Genomic DNA, 13,398 nt, shown 5'->3' on the forward strand with positions numbered 1-13,398 from the left:
ATTGGTTTTACATAAAGTTGTACACCATAAGCACAACCATTCCAAACACATAAATAAAAGGAGGTTCTTTCGAACCTTGAGACCTCCTTTCCTCCCTCTGTGGGTTCCATTTCTGAAATGTTTTTATTTTTCTTGCAACTTTTACCGTAAAGGTAAAGGGAACCCTATTAGGTCCAGTCGTGGACGACTCTGGTGAACCAGAGCATCGCACAGAAACGCCGTTTACCTTCCCACCGGAGTGGTACCTATTGATCTACTTGCACTTTGACGTGCTTACAAACAGCTAGGTGGGCAGGAGCTGGGACCGAGCAACAGGAGATCACCCCGTCACGGGGATTCAAACCGCCGGCCTTCTGATCAGCAAGCCCGAGGCTCTGTGGTTTAACCCACAGCGCCACCCGCGTCCCTCTTCTTTTACCTTAAAGGTAAAGGGACCCCTGACCATTAGGTCCAGTCGTGGACGGCTCTGGGGTTGCAGCGCTCATCTCGCTCTATAGGCCGAGGGAGCTGGCGTTTGTCCGCAGACAGCTTCCGGGTCATGTGGCCAGCAGGACTAAGCCGCTTCTGGCCAACCAGAGCAGTGCACGGAAACGCTGTTTACCTTCCCGCTGGAGCGGTACCTATTTATCTACTTGCACTTCAATCCATCTTAATTGTATAATCATAGTAGCCAAAGTCTGTGTTACTTTACAAGCATCACTGTATTCCTGCCAGTGATTTCGACTGTCTACAGTGGTCTTTCAGATATATTAAAAAGTTATTCCAGTCTTTTAAGAATGCTTGGTCTTCCTGGTTTCTGAACTTTCCCGCCAGCCTTGCCATTTCTGCGTATTCCATCAGCTTGGTCTGGCATTCTTCTCTGGTTCGGTACTTTATCTTCTTTCCATCTCTGGGCTAAGAGCATCGTTGCTGCCGTCGTTGCATACATCAGTTGTCTCTTATTTTATTTGTTTTTTTCCCCATGCCAAGTTACAACATAAGATACAAATAAAATAAAACAATAATCAAAAAACTAAAACAAGGAGAAAGGAAGACGTGACTATAACAGAACATAGCCATACATACATACATACATACATGAATACATTTTGACTTCCTCCCATCCTTTAGCGACTTCAAATTTTCCATTTTTTTTTTCTGTTATATGTACATCTATTACTTCCAGTTTTATACCTTATTTTTTCTTTTCCTTAAGCCTGCAAACTTCGTTCGTCACATTTCAATGTATTGATTCCAGAACAATGTTTTTGTTTTTTTTTAACACAGTCCCATTCTTTTTGGTCTGATTGTCTTCTTAAGACTGCCATTAACCTTGCCAAGTCAATGTGTCCACGTAATTTGATTTGCCACTCGCTTACTGATGGAATTCCCACCCACCCCCTTCCAATTTTCTTTTGGTAGTTCACCTACAGGTGAAACTCGAAAAATTAGAATATCGTGGAAAAGTCCATTTATGTAAGCAATTGTTTTCATTACCTACTGGAGTTTAATATACGAGATTCGGCTGATGAAAAACCCCAAAGTTGAGATTGTTAATTTGGGGTTCTCCTCAGCTGTACGCCATAATCATCACAATTATAACAAATAAAGGCTTGACATATCTCGCTTAGCATGTCATGAGTCTATCTCTTATATTAGTTTAACCTTTTAAGTTGAATTACTGAAAGAAATGAACCTTTCCACGATATTCTAATTTTTCGAGTTTCACCTGTGTAATACCTAACAAAAAAGCCTCTGGTTTGTTAACAAAAGTTATCTTAAACATTTTCTCTGGCTCGTTATATATCATTTCCCAGAAGCCACCTGCAAGGGGGCGGGGTTTCTAGCACCGACGGTTTCTAGCACTGCTTGACGGTTTCTCTTTCTCCCCAGCCCCCTGGTGTCAGCATGGAGGGCGGTGTGGACGGCCCCATCGGAATCCCCTTCCCTGACCACAGCAGCGACATCTTGAGCAGCCTGAACGAGCAGAGGAACCACGGCCTGCTCTGCGACGTGGTGATCCTGGTGGACGGGCAGGAGTTCCCCACGCACCGCTCGGTCCTGGCGGCCTGCAGCCAGTACTTCAAGAAGCTCTTCACCTCAGGCCTGGTGGTCGACCAGCAGAACGTGTACGAGATAGACTTTGTGAGTGCCGACGCGCTCTCGTCCCTGCTGGAGTTCGCGTACACGGCCACCCTTACCATCAGCACTTCGAACGTCGGCGAGATCCTCAACGCCGCCACGCTGCTAGAGATCCAGGCGGTCAGGGACGTTTGCACGGATCTGCTGGACAGGAAAATTCTGGCCAAGAACGACCAGATGGACACAGTAGATCAAATTGATCAAAGGAACCATCTCAGAGCGAAAGAATACCTGGAGTTTTTTCAGAGCAACCCCATCAACGGGCAGCAGGGCACGTACCCGTGGACCAACCCGGACTTGAGGGACCTCCAGCGGCTCGGCTTCCGGGGCCCCGACGTCAAGGAGGAGCCGGACTGCAACGGCCTGGACTTCTACGCTCAGGCCGCCCTCAGCGACAGACCAAAGGCGAACGACGGCGACCCCGACGGCAAGATGTGGCTGGACCCCGAGGAGGCGAAGGCGGCCGCCCAGGGACCCTTGTTCCCCACCTCGCAGAACGGACAGTACGGCGGGCAAGGCCTGGCCACGGCGCCCGGGGAGGACGAGGCGGCGGCTCAACTGGACCAGCAGGAGGCGGGGGGCTCCCCCGCCTTCGCCCCCGGGGAGGGCGAGGAGGCGGACGCCCGGGATATGGACGGCCTGGCCGCCAGCGCCCTCCTGCAGCAGATGATCAATTCCGTGGGGCGTCAGCAGCTGGCCGAGGACGACCGCAAGGACGACGACGGAGTCATGGATTATTACTTGAAATACTTTAGCACTTCCCAAGAGGGCGGCGAGTACCCGTCCTGGTCCCACAAGTCGGAGAAGAAGATCCGGGCGAAAGCATTCCAGAAGTGCCCCATCTGCGAGAAGGTGATCCAGGGGGCAGGCAAGCTCCCGCGCCACATCCGGACCCACACGGGAGAGAAGCCGTATGAATGTAACATTTGCAAAGTTCGGTTTACGAGGTGAGCATGGGGAGAGGGGTTGGGCTGGGGGTGGGACCCGAAGATCCCGGTCCTTACTATTGTGAGAATATTATTTATCATTCGTTCTGAATTTTCGTAAATTTTCGTAAATTTATACTCTCCTTGAATGTAGGGTGGGGGGAGGAACCCTCAAGGTGGTTTGCGAAAGATGAAACAGTAAGATCAAGGGGGGCGGGTTGCAGCTGTGCTTTATGACATACGAAGGTTAAAATGCAGTGGTACCTCGGTTTCCGAACGTAATCCGTTCAGCAAGAAGAAGAGTTTGGATTTGATATCCTGCTTTATCACTACCCGAAGGAGTCTCAAAGCGGCTCACATTCTCCTTTTCCCTTCCTCCCCACAACAAACCCTCTGTGAGGTGAGTGGGGCTGAGAGACTTCAGAGAAGTGTGACTAGCCCAAGGTCACCCAGCAGCTGCATGTGGAGGAGCGGGGACGCGAACCCGGTTCACCAGATTACGAGTCTACCGCTCTTAACCACTACACCACACTGGCTCAAGTTCCAGAAACGTTCGGAAACCGAGGCGCGAAGGGCGGCCTGCAAATTTAATGGAGAAAAATAACATATAGACTCAGCGGAAGCCGTTCGACTTCCGAGGCGCGTTCGAAAACGGAAGCATTTCCTCCCGGGTTTACGGCGCCCAAGTTCCGAAACGTTCGCCAGCGTTCGGAAACCGAGGTACCGCTGTACTAAAATAGATTGCAACCGCCACAACTTTTCTCAGCATCTGCGTAGGCTTGTCTAAGCAGGAGAGCCGGCTCAGTGAAGGCTTGCTCTCAATAAATAGGCAGCGAGTTCCGAAGGGGAGGCGCCACACGAAATGCTTGGAAGTGAATTTCAGATAGGCCTGAATTAGGTTTCTTGAGGTGAGTGGTGGCGCATTTCGACCCCTTTTCCTGCCCCCCAGCTAGATGTCGATGCCTTTATATGCATATTCCTCTCTAGGAGGCTCAGTTTGGTAAGAATCAAGTGCTGTCTAACCTCGGTTGTCGAACGTAATCCCTCCCGGAAGACCGTTCAACTTCCAAAACGTTTTGGCAACTGAGGTGCGGCTTCCGATTGGCTGCAAGAGCCATTTGAAAACCGGGGCGTTCACTTCCGGGTTTTCGGCGTTCGGGAGCCAAAATGTACGAGTTTACCAAGGCGTTTGAGAACCAAAGTACGACTGTATACACTTCTAGAGTTAACACGAAATACACGACTTCTCTCCCCCCCCCCCCGAACGGCCTGCTCAGGTGTGTGCCAGCACCCTCTCAAATGCAAGCGGATCTCTTTGAGCACACCTGGAGAGGAATTTGAGAGGTGTGCTAAGATCCACAACTCATAATTTGCCCTTCCCCCATCCCTCTCAGTGCCCCCAGTTACTGGAGGAACAAATTGCACCCAGGTAGGAAACAAGGTAGGAAACTTTTTTTTTTCAAAAAGGTGTGTTTGTTTTAACCTGTTGCTTTAATTTTTTGCCCCCGTTTGTTTTTCTTGTTCATTATGATGCATTTATATTTAGTTTTTCAGTTTAAAACTCTACAGTCACATATGGAACATGCAACATAACAGGTGAAACTCGAAAAATTAGAATATCGTGGGAAAGTTAATTCATGTAAGCAACTGTTTTTTTAAAAAAAGTAAACTTTATTAAAAAAATAAAAAAAATATTACGTACACATTTTATCATTTTTTAAAGAAGACAACATAAAAGGAAAAGAAAGACGAAAAAATAGAACACAATATAGATTAACATACATAGATTGATTAAATATAAGCACAAAAAAATAAATATAATACATTCTTTCACACACAAACACACCCATCACCTGGTGCTGAATTCCAGCCCGGTCTTTTATTGCGGTTTCTGTAACAGGTTAAGCCGCTGGGAGAGATCATCAGGGGGTTTGGGTTGGGTGTTCATCAATATGCAGATGACACCCAGCTCTACCTCTCTTTTAAATCAGAACCAGTGAAGGCGGTGAAGGTCCTGTGTGAGTGCCTGGAGGCGGTTGGAGGATGGATGGCGGCTAACAGATTGAGGTTGAATCCTGACAAGACAGAAGTACTGTTTTTGGGGGACAGGAGGCGGGCGGGTGTGGGGGACTCCCTGGTCCTGAATGGGGTAACTGTGCCCCTGAAGGACCAGGTGTGCAGCCTGGGAGTCATTTTGGACTCACAGCTGTCCATGGAAGCGCAGGTTAATTCTGTGTCCAGGGCGGCTGTCTACCAGCTCCATCTGGTACGCAGGCTGAGACCCTACCTGCCCGCGGACTGTCTCGCCAGAGTGGTGCATGCTCTGGTTATCTCCCACTTGGATTACTGCAATGTGCTCTACGTGGGGCTACCTTTGAAGGTGACCCGGAAACTGCAATTAATCCAGAATGCGGCAGCTAGACTGGGGACTGGGAGCGGCCGCCGGGACCACATAACACCGGTCCTGAGAGATCTGCATTGGCTCCCAGTACGTTTCCGAGCACAATTCAAAGTGTTGGTGCTGACCTTGAAAGCCCTAAACGGCCTCGGTCCTGTATACCTGAAGGAGCGTCTCTACCCCCATCATTCAGCCCGGACACTGAGATCCAGCGCCGAGGGCCTTCTGGCGGTTCCCTCACTGCGAGAAGCAAAACTACAGGGAACCAGGCAGAGGGCCTTCTCGGTAGTGGCGCCCGCCCTGTGGAACGCCCTCCCATCAGAAGTCAAGGGAATAAACAACTACCTGACATTCAGAAAATACCTAAAGGCAGCCCTGTTTAGGGAAGTTTTTAAACTGTGACTTGTATTGTATTTTGGTATTTGTTGGAGGCCGCCCAGAGTGGCTGGGGAGACCCGGCCAGGGGGGGGTATAAATAAAAATTATTATTATATTATTATTATTATAACTACAGTGGTGCCCTGCAAGATGAAATTAATTCGTTCCGCGAGTGCCGTCGTCTAGCGGAAATTTCGTCTTGCGAAGCGCGGCCTGAGGAAGCGCGGCGGTTTTCCAGGGGGTGGGGGTGGAGCACAAAACATTTCCGTTCTGCGAGTCGCGGCAATAGGAAACTTCGTCTCTTGCGAGTCTCCCTTCGCTAGCGACGCCTTTCGTCTGGCGAGTTTTTCGTCTAGCAAGGGATTCGTTAGCGAAGTACCACTGTATGATCGCCGCAACCCCAGATTGTCCACGACTGGACCTAATGGTCAGGGGTCCCTTTACCTTTACCTTTATGGACCTAACAGGTATCTATTTTTTTTAATAATAATTTTTTTGGGGATTTTCCAAATTAAACCACATTACAATACCCACCCCACACATAACAACGCAATACACCCAATAAACACATATTACTTAAAATCCTTTACATCTTTAAACTCTTAGCTTAGGACTTCCTCACGCCCTCTCTAATGCGTTCATTTCTTTCTTCTTCGGTACTTTGTAACATCATCAAATCTAGTTCTTACAACTAATCTTAATCTTATAATTATAATCACTTATCTTAAATCATAAAACTTATTCTTATCAAATAAAACATCATTCAAATCTTAGCTTCTTATAAGCCATTTGCACATAAAAAATTGGAGCCTACACAACACAAAACACTGCTGCTGTTGTTGTTGTTGTTCAGTCGTTGAGGTCGTGTCCGACTCTTCGTGACCCCATGGACCAGAGCACGCCAGGCAGCCTATCCTTCACTGCCTCCCGCAGTTTGGCCAAACTCATGTTAGTAGCTTCGAGAATACTGTCCAACCATCTCATCCTTTGTCGTCCCCTTCCCTTGTGCCCTCCATCTTTCCCAACATCAGGGTCCTTTCCAGGGAGTCTTCTCTCTCATGAGGTGGCCAAAGTACTGGAGCCTCAACTTCAGGATCTGTCCTTCTAGTGAGCATCTCAGGGCCGATTCCTTGAGAATGGATAAGTTTGATCTTCTTGCAGTCCATGGGACTCTCAAGAGTCTCCTCCAGCACCATAATTCAAAAGCATCAATTCTTCGGCGATCAGCCTTCTTGATGGTCCCTCTCACTTCCGTACATTACTACTGGGAAAACCATAGCTTTAACTATACGGACCTTTGTTGGCAAGGTGATGTCTTTGCTTTTTAAATCCTGTCTAGGTTTGTCATTGCTTTTCTCCCAGAAGCAGGCGTCTTCTAATTTCGTGACTGCTGTCACCATCTGCAGTGATCATGGAACCCCAAGAAAGTGAATCTCTCACTGCCTCCATTTCTTCCCCTTCTATTTGCCAGGAGGTGGGACCAGTGGCCATGCTGCTGTATGTAGGTTTTATTTTATTTGGTTTTTTATCTTATATTTTGGAAATGTACATCCATTTTTTTTTCCCTTTAATTTTTTTTTGGGGGCCCCCGAGGAGTGGGGCCCTAAGCTATAGCTTGTTTAGCTTATACGTAAATCCGCACTGGTTGTGCCAGTTTTGGAAGGGGGGGGTGCAAACCGTCTTTAGGGTGCAGGGAAGCAAGCCTCATGAGCTGAAGAGTCTAGTCAGCCCCTCGTGACGCCGACAGTTCATTGTTCTTGTTTCTCCCCTCCCCCCCTTTTAATGTTCCCAGCTCTTATTTTCCGGCTCCCCTCCCCTCAGGAAGGGCGAGTCCCTGATGCATTAAAAAGCAGCTCTGTTGCAGCCCAGTTCATAAACTGCGGTGCATTAGGGAGATTGATGGAGCGGCCTGCTGCACTGCCTCAAGGGAAGACGGCATGATATAACGCCGGGGAGAACCACGGAGGATGTTTTTGCCCATGCTCTCCTCCCCACCCTGAATCCCGGAGCCTACGCTGCTTTTTGACATGCAGATAGATGCCCCTCCCAACCTTCATAGCTGTCAGATGCACAGACACACACCACACACACACACACAAAACCCCATTGCCACTTGGACATAGTAAGATTTGGCTGAATATGAGGGGGACCTTCTTAGAGTTGTTGTCGTTCAGTCGTCGTGACCCCATGGACCAGAGCACGCCAGGCACGCCTATCCTTCATTGCCTCCCGCAGTTTGGCCAAACTCCGTTAGCAGCTTCGAGAACTGTCCAACCATCTCGTCCTCTGTCGCCCCTTCTCCTTGTGCCCTCCATCTTTCCCAACATCAGGGTCTTTTCCTGGGAGTCTTTCTCTTCTCTTCTCTTCTTAGTAAGGGTTGTTAAATAGCAGAACAGGCTTACTCATGAGGCACTGGAGGTACCTGCAGATGCTGCGCTGTAAAGGGAAAGGGACCCCTGTCCGTTAGGTCCAGTCGCGGACGACTCTGGGGTTGCGGCGCTCATCTCGCTTTACTGGCCGAGGGAGCCGGCGTACAGCTTCCGGGTCATGTGGCCAGCATGACTAAGCCGCTTCTGGCGAACCAGAGCAGCGCACGGAAACGCCGTTTACCTTCCCGCTGGAGTGGTACCTATTTATCTACTTGCACTTTGCCGTGCTTTCGAACTGCTAGGTGGGCAGGAGCAGGGACCGAGCAGCGGGAGCTCACCCCGTCATTGCGGGGATTTGAACCGCCGACCTGATCGGCAAGCCCTAGGCTCTGTGGTTTAGACCACAGCGCCGCCCTCTTGGACATAGTAGAGCACCTTATTTTGCACACAGTGGCATCTCAACTTTTCCCTCCTTCTCTTTCCGACGCAGGCAGGACAAGCTGAAGGTTCACATGAGGAAACATACCGGCGAGAAGCCCTACCTGTGCCAGCAGTGTGGGCGGCCTTCGCCCACAACTACGACCTGAAGAACCACATGCGCGTCCACACGGGCTTGCGCCCCTACCAGTGCGAGAGCTGCTTCAAGACTTTCGTGCGCTCCGACCACTTGCACCGGCACCTTAAGAAGGGCTGCAACGGGATCCCTTCCCGGAGGGGGCGGAAGCCCCGGGCGAGATGCGTCGGCCCCTCCCGCCCCGACGGCTTCCAACCCCGACGACGGGGGGAGCCTGGCGGGCGGCGAGGAGGAGCCCAGGAAACGCAGGATGCGACTGCGCCGCAGGACGGCCTAGAACAGCACTTTGACGAGAGTTCGAGCGCCGAAGCGGCGCCGGGGAGTTTGAATGTAGGGGGGGAGAAGTCCGAGGGCGAAACGCAAGAACTCTCCTAGAAAAAGAAAAACCAAAAAGAAAAGTAAAAAAGAAAAAACCCGAAACGAGAAAAAAAAATGTCACAAAATCTAGTTATAACTTTCCTCCAGTTCCTCTTTTAAAATATGGTTTCCTCGCTCTTTTTGGGGGCGTTGAAAAAGAATAGCCTTATAAGTCTATAATATATATATAATCTTGTTTGTGATCTTCTTCCCCATAATAATAGGCAGTTCGTTGTGCCCCTCTCGTTAGCCGCAGATTAATTTTTAAGGTTTTTGTTTTTCCTGCCCTTGGGGGCGGCCGGGGGGGGGGAGGTGTTTAGAGGAAAGGTTTGGAAAACCGGGTTGGAGGGGGAAGAGAGAGGGTCTATTAAATACAAGACGAAGCTTCCAGAGTTTTTAGTTTGTTAAACGTTTTAAAACTTATACATATATTATGTGTAATATAAAATATATATATTGGAGATTTTATCTATTTTAGCAAGCGTAATGTTCCAAAGGAACAAAATGCAGGGAGATAAATTTGGTCGGCGGCTTGAGGAATCAATGAATCGGTGGGTTGGGGGGGGAACTTCCTTCCTCTTCCTCTTCCCCCCACCCCGCCCTCCCCACCCACCCCCCATCCTGAAGGTGCTCATTTTGTTTCAGATAATGCCCATGGAGGTTTTAAGTTCTCTCGTGGGCTTTGTTTTGTAGTGGGGTGGCAAATTCTGGAGGAAGATCTTTCAGCCTCTGGGTTCCTGGCGCTGTCTAAATGCTGTCTAAATCTTAGAAGACTTTTTTGGGGGGTCCACGTTCCTGATTTTTCCATCGCAAGATCTCGAGGAGCCCCGTAAATCCGCCCTTGCAAATCGGCGGAGGTGGGTTTCCTGTGCTGCAAATTTTTTGTTGCCGTTCAGAGCCGTGTCCGACTCTTCGTGACCCCCATGGTCAAATTTAGGCCGATTCAAATTTTACTTTTCGAAAGGCTCGCGGATTTTAAAACGATCCGTTCGCCCTTCCTGCTGGGCGGCCGCAGACCCACACCCCTGGCCGTAAAAGGGGTGGGGCGAGGAGGCTGCGCCGGCAGCCCCACCCAAGGACCTCAAGTCTAGGATTCACCTACATTGGTAGGTGTCAAATGTATCCTGGCTGCAGAATTGGCTTGTGCGCTCGGCTTGCAAACCGCAGTTCTCAAACCAGCGGAAGGGAATTTCTCCGATGCTGGTTCGAGGATCCCCAGCCCCTCTCGGCTCGCAAATTTCGAATCGTTCATCTGTCCACGTTCGATTTGACTTCCGTTAAAGATCTCCCCTCCCCCAGCATTTGAGTCGTCAATTGGCCAGACTCTGCTGGAGGCTCTGATCCAACCTGTTAACAACTTTCGTTGATTAAAAGTTTGCTATTTAGCATTGCTCCAGTGTGCCCTGTGGAGTGAAACCAAATTTTGTTCGCGGATAAAGTAAGTTGCCTTCACAAAGGAGAGTTAGGGCTGTCTCTACTCAGGGCTGGACCCATTTAACGAGGGTCATGCCTAACTCGGGGTTATCAACTTCTACTCTGAGTAGAATTTGGCTGGAAACAACCCTTTGGGGTTCAACATGCGCTGTTGGAGTCCTTAAACACAGCAATGTGCCTCTTCCACCCTCCGAAACATATATTGCATATTTTAAGGGCATATTGTAACTAGACCTTGTGCTTTGCAGGCAGGAAGTTGTCTCGCACGGTCCGACTTTCTAAAATTCCCCTCTCCCCGGCGTGCTGACCAGGTTCCAGCCTTGATCATTAATCACCCTTGCGGCGAAACCTTAGTCCCAGTAACGCAAGGATTTTGGCTGGGCTGGGCTATAGGCCACCGTGGCAAATGCTCTTATTTTGAGTGCCGAAAACCTGGAGCTACTGCACCTTGACTTAAAAGCTTCCCGGGCAAAAAGAACAGGACTCTTTTTAAAGGGTTGCACGAGCTTGTGGCGCCTTTAGCCTCTCTGCAGGGGTTGCATTTTTCACCTCCTCAAGCACCTCAGGTTGGGAGGAGCCCTCCCTTTCCACCCCACGGGGGGTCTTGCGTGTGTGAACACGCCAAGAGTTCTCGTGGGGGGGGGGCTTGCTGGCAGAAGGGCAAATAGGCCTGGTTGGGGGGAGATTTGCAAGGAGCAGGAGATTTGCAAGCAGTTGGTGGCGATTCTATGGATCCGGGCGGCCTCTGGGTCCACAGCCTCTCCCTTTTTTTTGTCCGTGGGGTGCAGTTCCCTGTGCCCCCTCCCACCCTTCACTCCCCAGTCCTCCTACCCCTTTTGGTACTATATATATTTATATATATGCAGATGCCTAGCACAAAAAAGCAAGCCAGGACCAGCCAACGCACTGAAATGAAATTGGGGGTTGTTCGAGTAGGGTGTCGTCGTCCCCCCCGAGTTATTGAGATTTTACGGAGCCTCACTAAAAATAAAAATAAAGAAATTGGGGGTATTGGTTTGGACCAAGGCAAGGTTTGTGGTCCAAGCTGTTTTGTGTGGTCGCCCACCAAATCCCGTTTCCCAGACCAATCATCTGATGTAGAATAGCGTTCTAGATACTGCAGTGAATATTTTATCAGGTTTAGCACCCTCTTAAGCTAAGAAACCAAGGACACCTTTTTATCCATTTCAGAATTTTCTAAATGCACAGTTTAAAAAAAAAAAGATTCTAAAAGAGAGAAAGAGAGATTTTAAGTCGTTTTTTTTTCTTCCTTTTGCAAGCACTTTTAAAGATTTTTCGTTTAATTTAAATATGAAAGAAAAAGGTGAACCGTTTGGCCTAATGTAACCGAACAGGGGAGTGCGTGTGTGTTTTTTTGTTTGTTTGTGAGGGGAAAGTGTGAGGGGAGGAACAAAGAAAAATAAAATGAGTTGGGTGGGAGGATGGGATGTTTTATTTAATATAGAAAAAAAGCAATAAAAAACCCCCACACAAAAAAAAGATTAGAAACTTAAGAAGTCTTAGCACTTTGAAATGGAACGGGTACTTTGAAATCACTTTATCTTAATTTAAAAGAAATATATATCTATTATATATATATAAAAAGAAACGAATATGTTTACACGTTGAAACCATCTTCTACAGAAAGAAATTTATTGTTGTTTGTTGTTTTATTAAAATAATTCCTAAAATTGAATTTATTTTTGTAAGAGAGAAAAAAAAAAAACAAATGTATATATCTTATCTATCTTATCTATATATTTGAGAGAAAGAAAAAGAGAGAGAGAGAGAGAGAGACTTAAAATGAAATCCACCGTTTTGGTTCATGGATTGAGACCAGAAGCAAAGCGAAACGTAAAATATATATATATAAAACCGGGAGGACTGAAGTTAATTAGATTCTGTGACACAGCAAAATTCAGAGGAAAAAGTAGCCCTCGGAAGTGATTTGCACTTCGGAAAAAAACACAAAATACAAAAATGGAAGCTTGAATTTTTAGGCAGGAATCATTGGGTTATTTTGTGTTATGTTTTCTCTACCCCAGCCCTCTTTATTTTATTTTATTTTTCCTTTCCTTTTCATGTCTTACTGCCAGTGCTGGCCTGTACGTTTTCTAATTGGTTTCCCCCCATCTGGCCACAACCATCATTCCCAGTACCACCTCCATCACGGGAGGAGATTTCGAGACATTGGTTCCCACCGACCTCCCGCCCCAAAATCTGTTTTTCCAAATGGATTCGGGGGACAGAGGGCTCCATTTGATGAGGGGGGCATTGCAACCTGGCTCACATTTGTGCCGGCTTTCCAAACGCTTTGCCCCCCGGCTCTTGCACACATATACCCCCCCCCCCAAAAAACACCCCTCCAAATTGAAAACAAGCTTTTAAGGGCGGTTTGAATTCCAAATTCGGTGCCCTGTTTTCATTTGCCCCCCCCCCAAGTGCTTTGGGTCAGCCTCGCTCATCCCTCCTTTGGGGGAACAGGGTTCCGATCCGAGTTCGGCCCTTCAAAGCGGATCAAAACCGAAGCGAAATTGAGGGGTGCAGAGAGGGAAGGAAGATCCAGTTTTCCCATGGAGTATGTGTGGAGGTGAGGCTGGTTTTCAGGGCACAGAGATCAGATCTCCACTTTCCCCACTCCAGGGGGGAAAGGAGGGGGGAGCCAATTTTGGGCCGGCAGGAGAAAGTCTGGTTGGCAAAAACAGCGGCGAAAGATACCCAAAAGCTTGTGATCAGAAGGCAGCGTTCAGCGCTGCGCAAAACAGCTTCCATCTTGGTTTCATAGTTTGGGACTGGATTATTATTATAAATTTTATTTTTTTGCAAAGTCCTGAATTGGGA

The 13,398-nt window shown here is 48.3% G+C and overlaps 1 protein-coding gene across 1 annotated transcript in view; it reads left to right on the plus strand.

Moving 5' to 3' along the window:
* Window positions 1-9,175, plus strand: part of ZBTB7A (zinc finger and BTB domain containing 7A) — a 44,263-nt gene extending 35,088 nt beyond the window's left edge. Inside the window, 5 exon segments of the mRNA XM_033136793.1 lie at window positions 1,873-3,068; window positions 8,683-8,750; window positions 8,753-8,921; window positions 8,923-8,998; window positions 9,001-9,175. Of these exon segments, the coding sequence (XP_032992684.1) occupies window positions 1,888-3,068; window positions 8,683-8,750; window positions 8,753-8,921; window positions 8,923-8,998; window positions 9,001-9,141 (1,635 nt within the window). The 5' untranslated portion in view covers window positions 1,873-1,887 and the 3' untranslated portion in view covers window positions 9,142-9,175.
* Window positions 9,176-13,398: the final 4,223 nt, after the last annotated feature.

Source organism: Lacerta agilis, chromosome 18 (assembly GCF_009819535.1).
Source record: "Lacerta agilis isolate rLacAgi1 chromosome 18, rLacAgi1.pri, whole genome shotgun sequence".
Taxonomy (NCBI): domain Eukaryota; kingdom Metazoa; phylum Chordata; class Lepidosauria; order Squamata; family Lacertidae; genus Lacerta; species Lacerta agilis.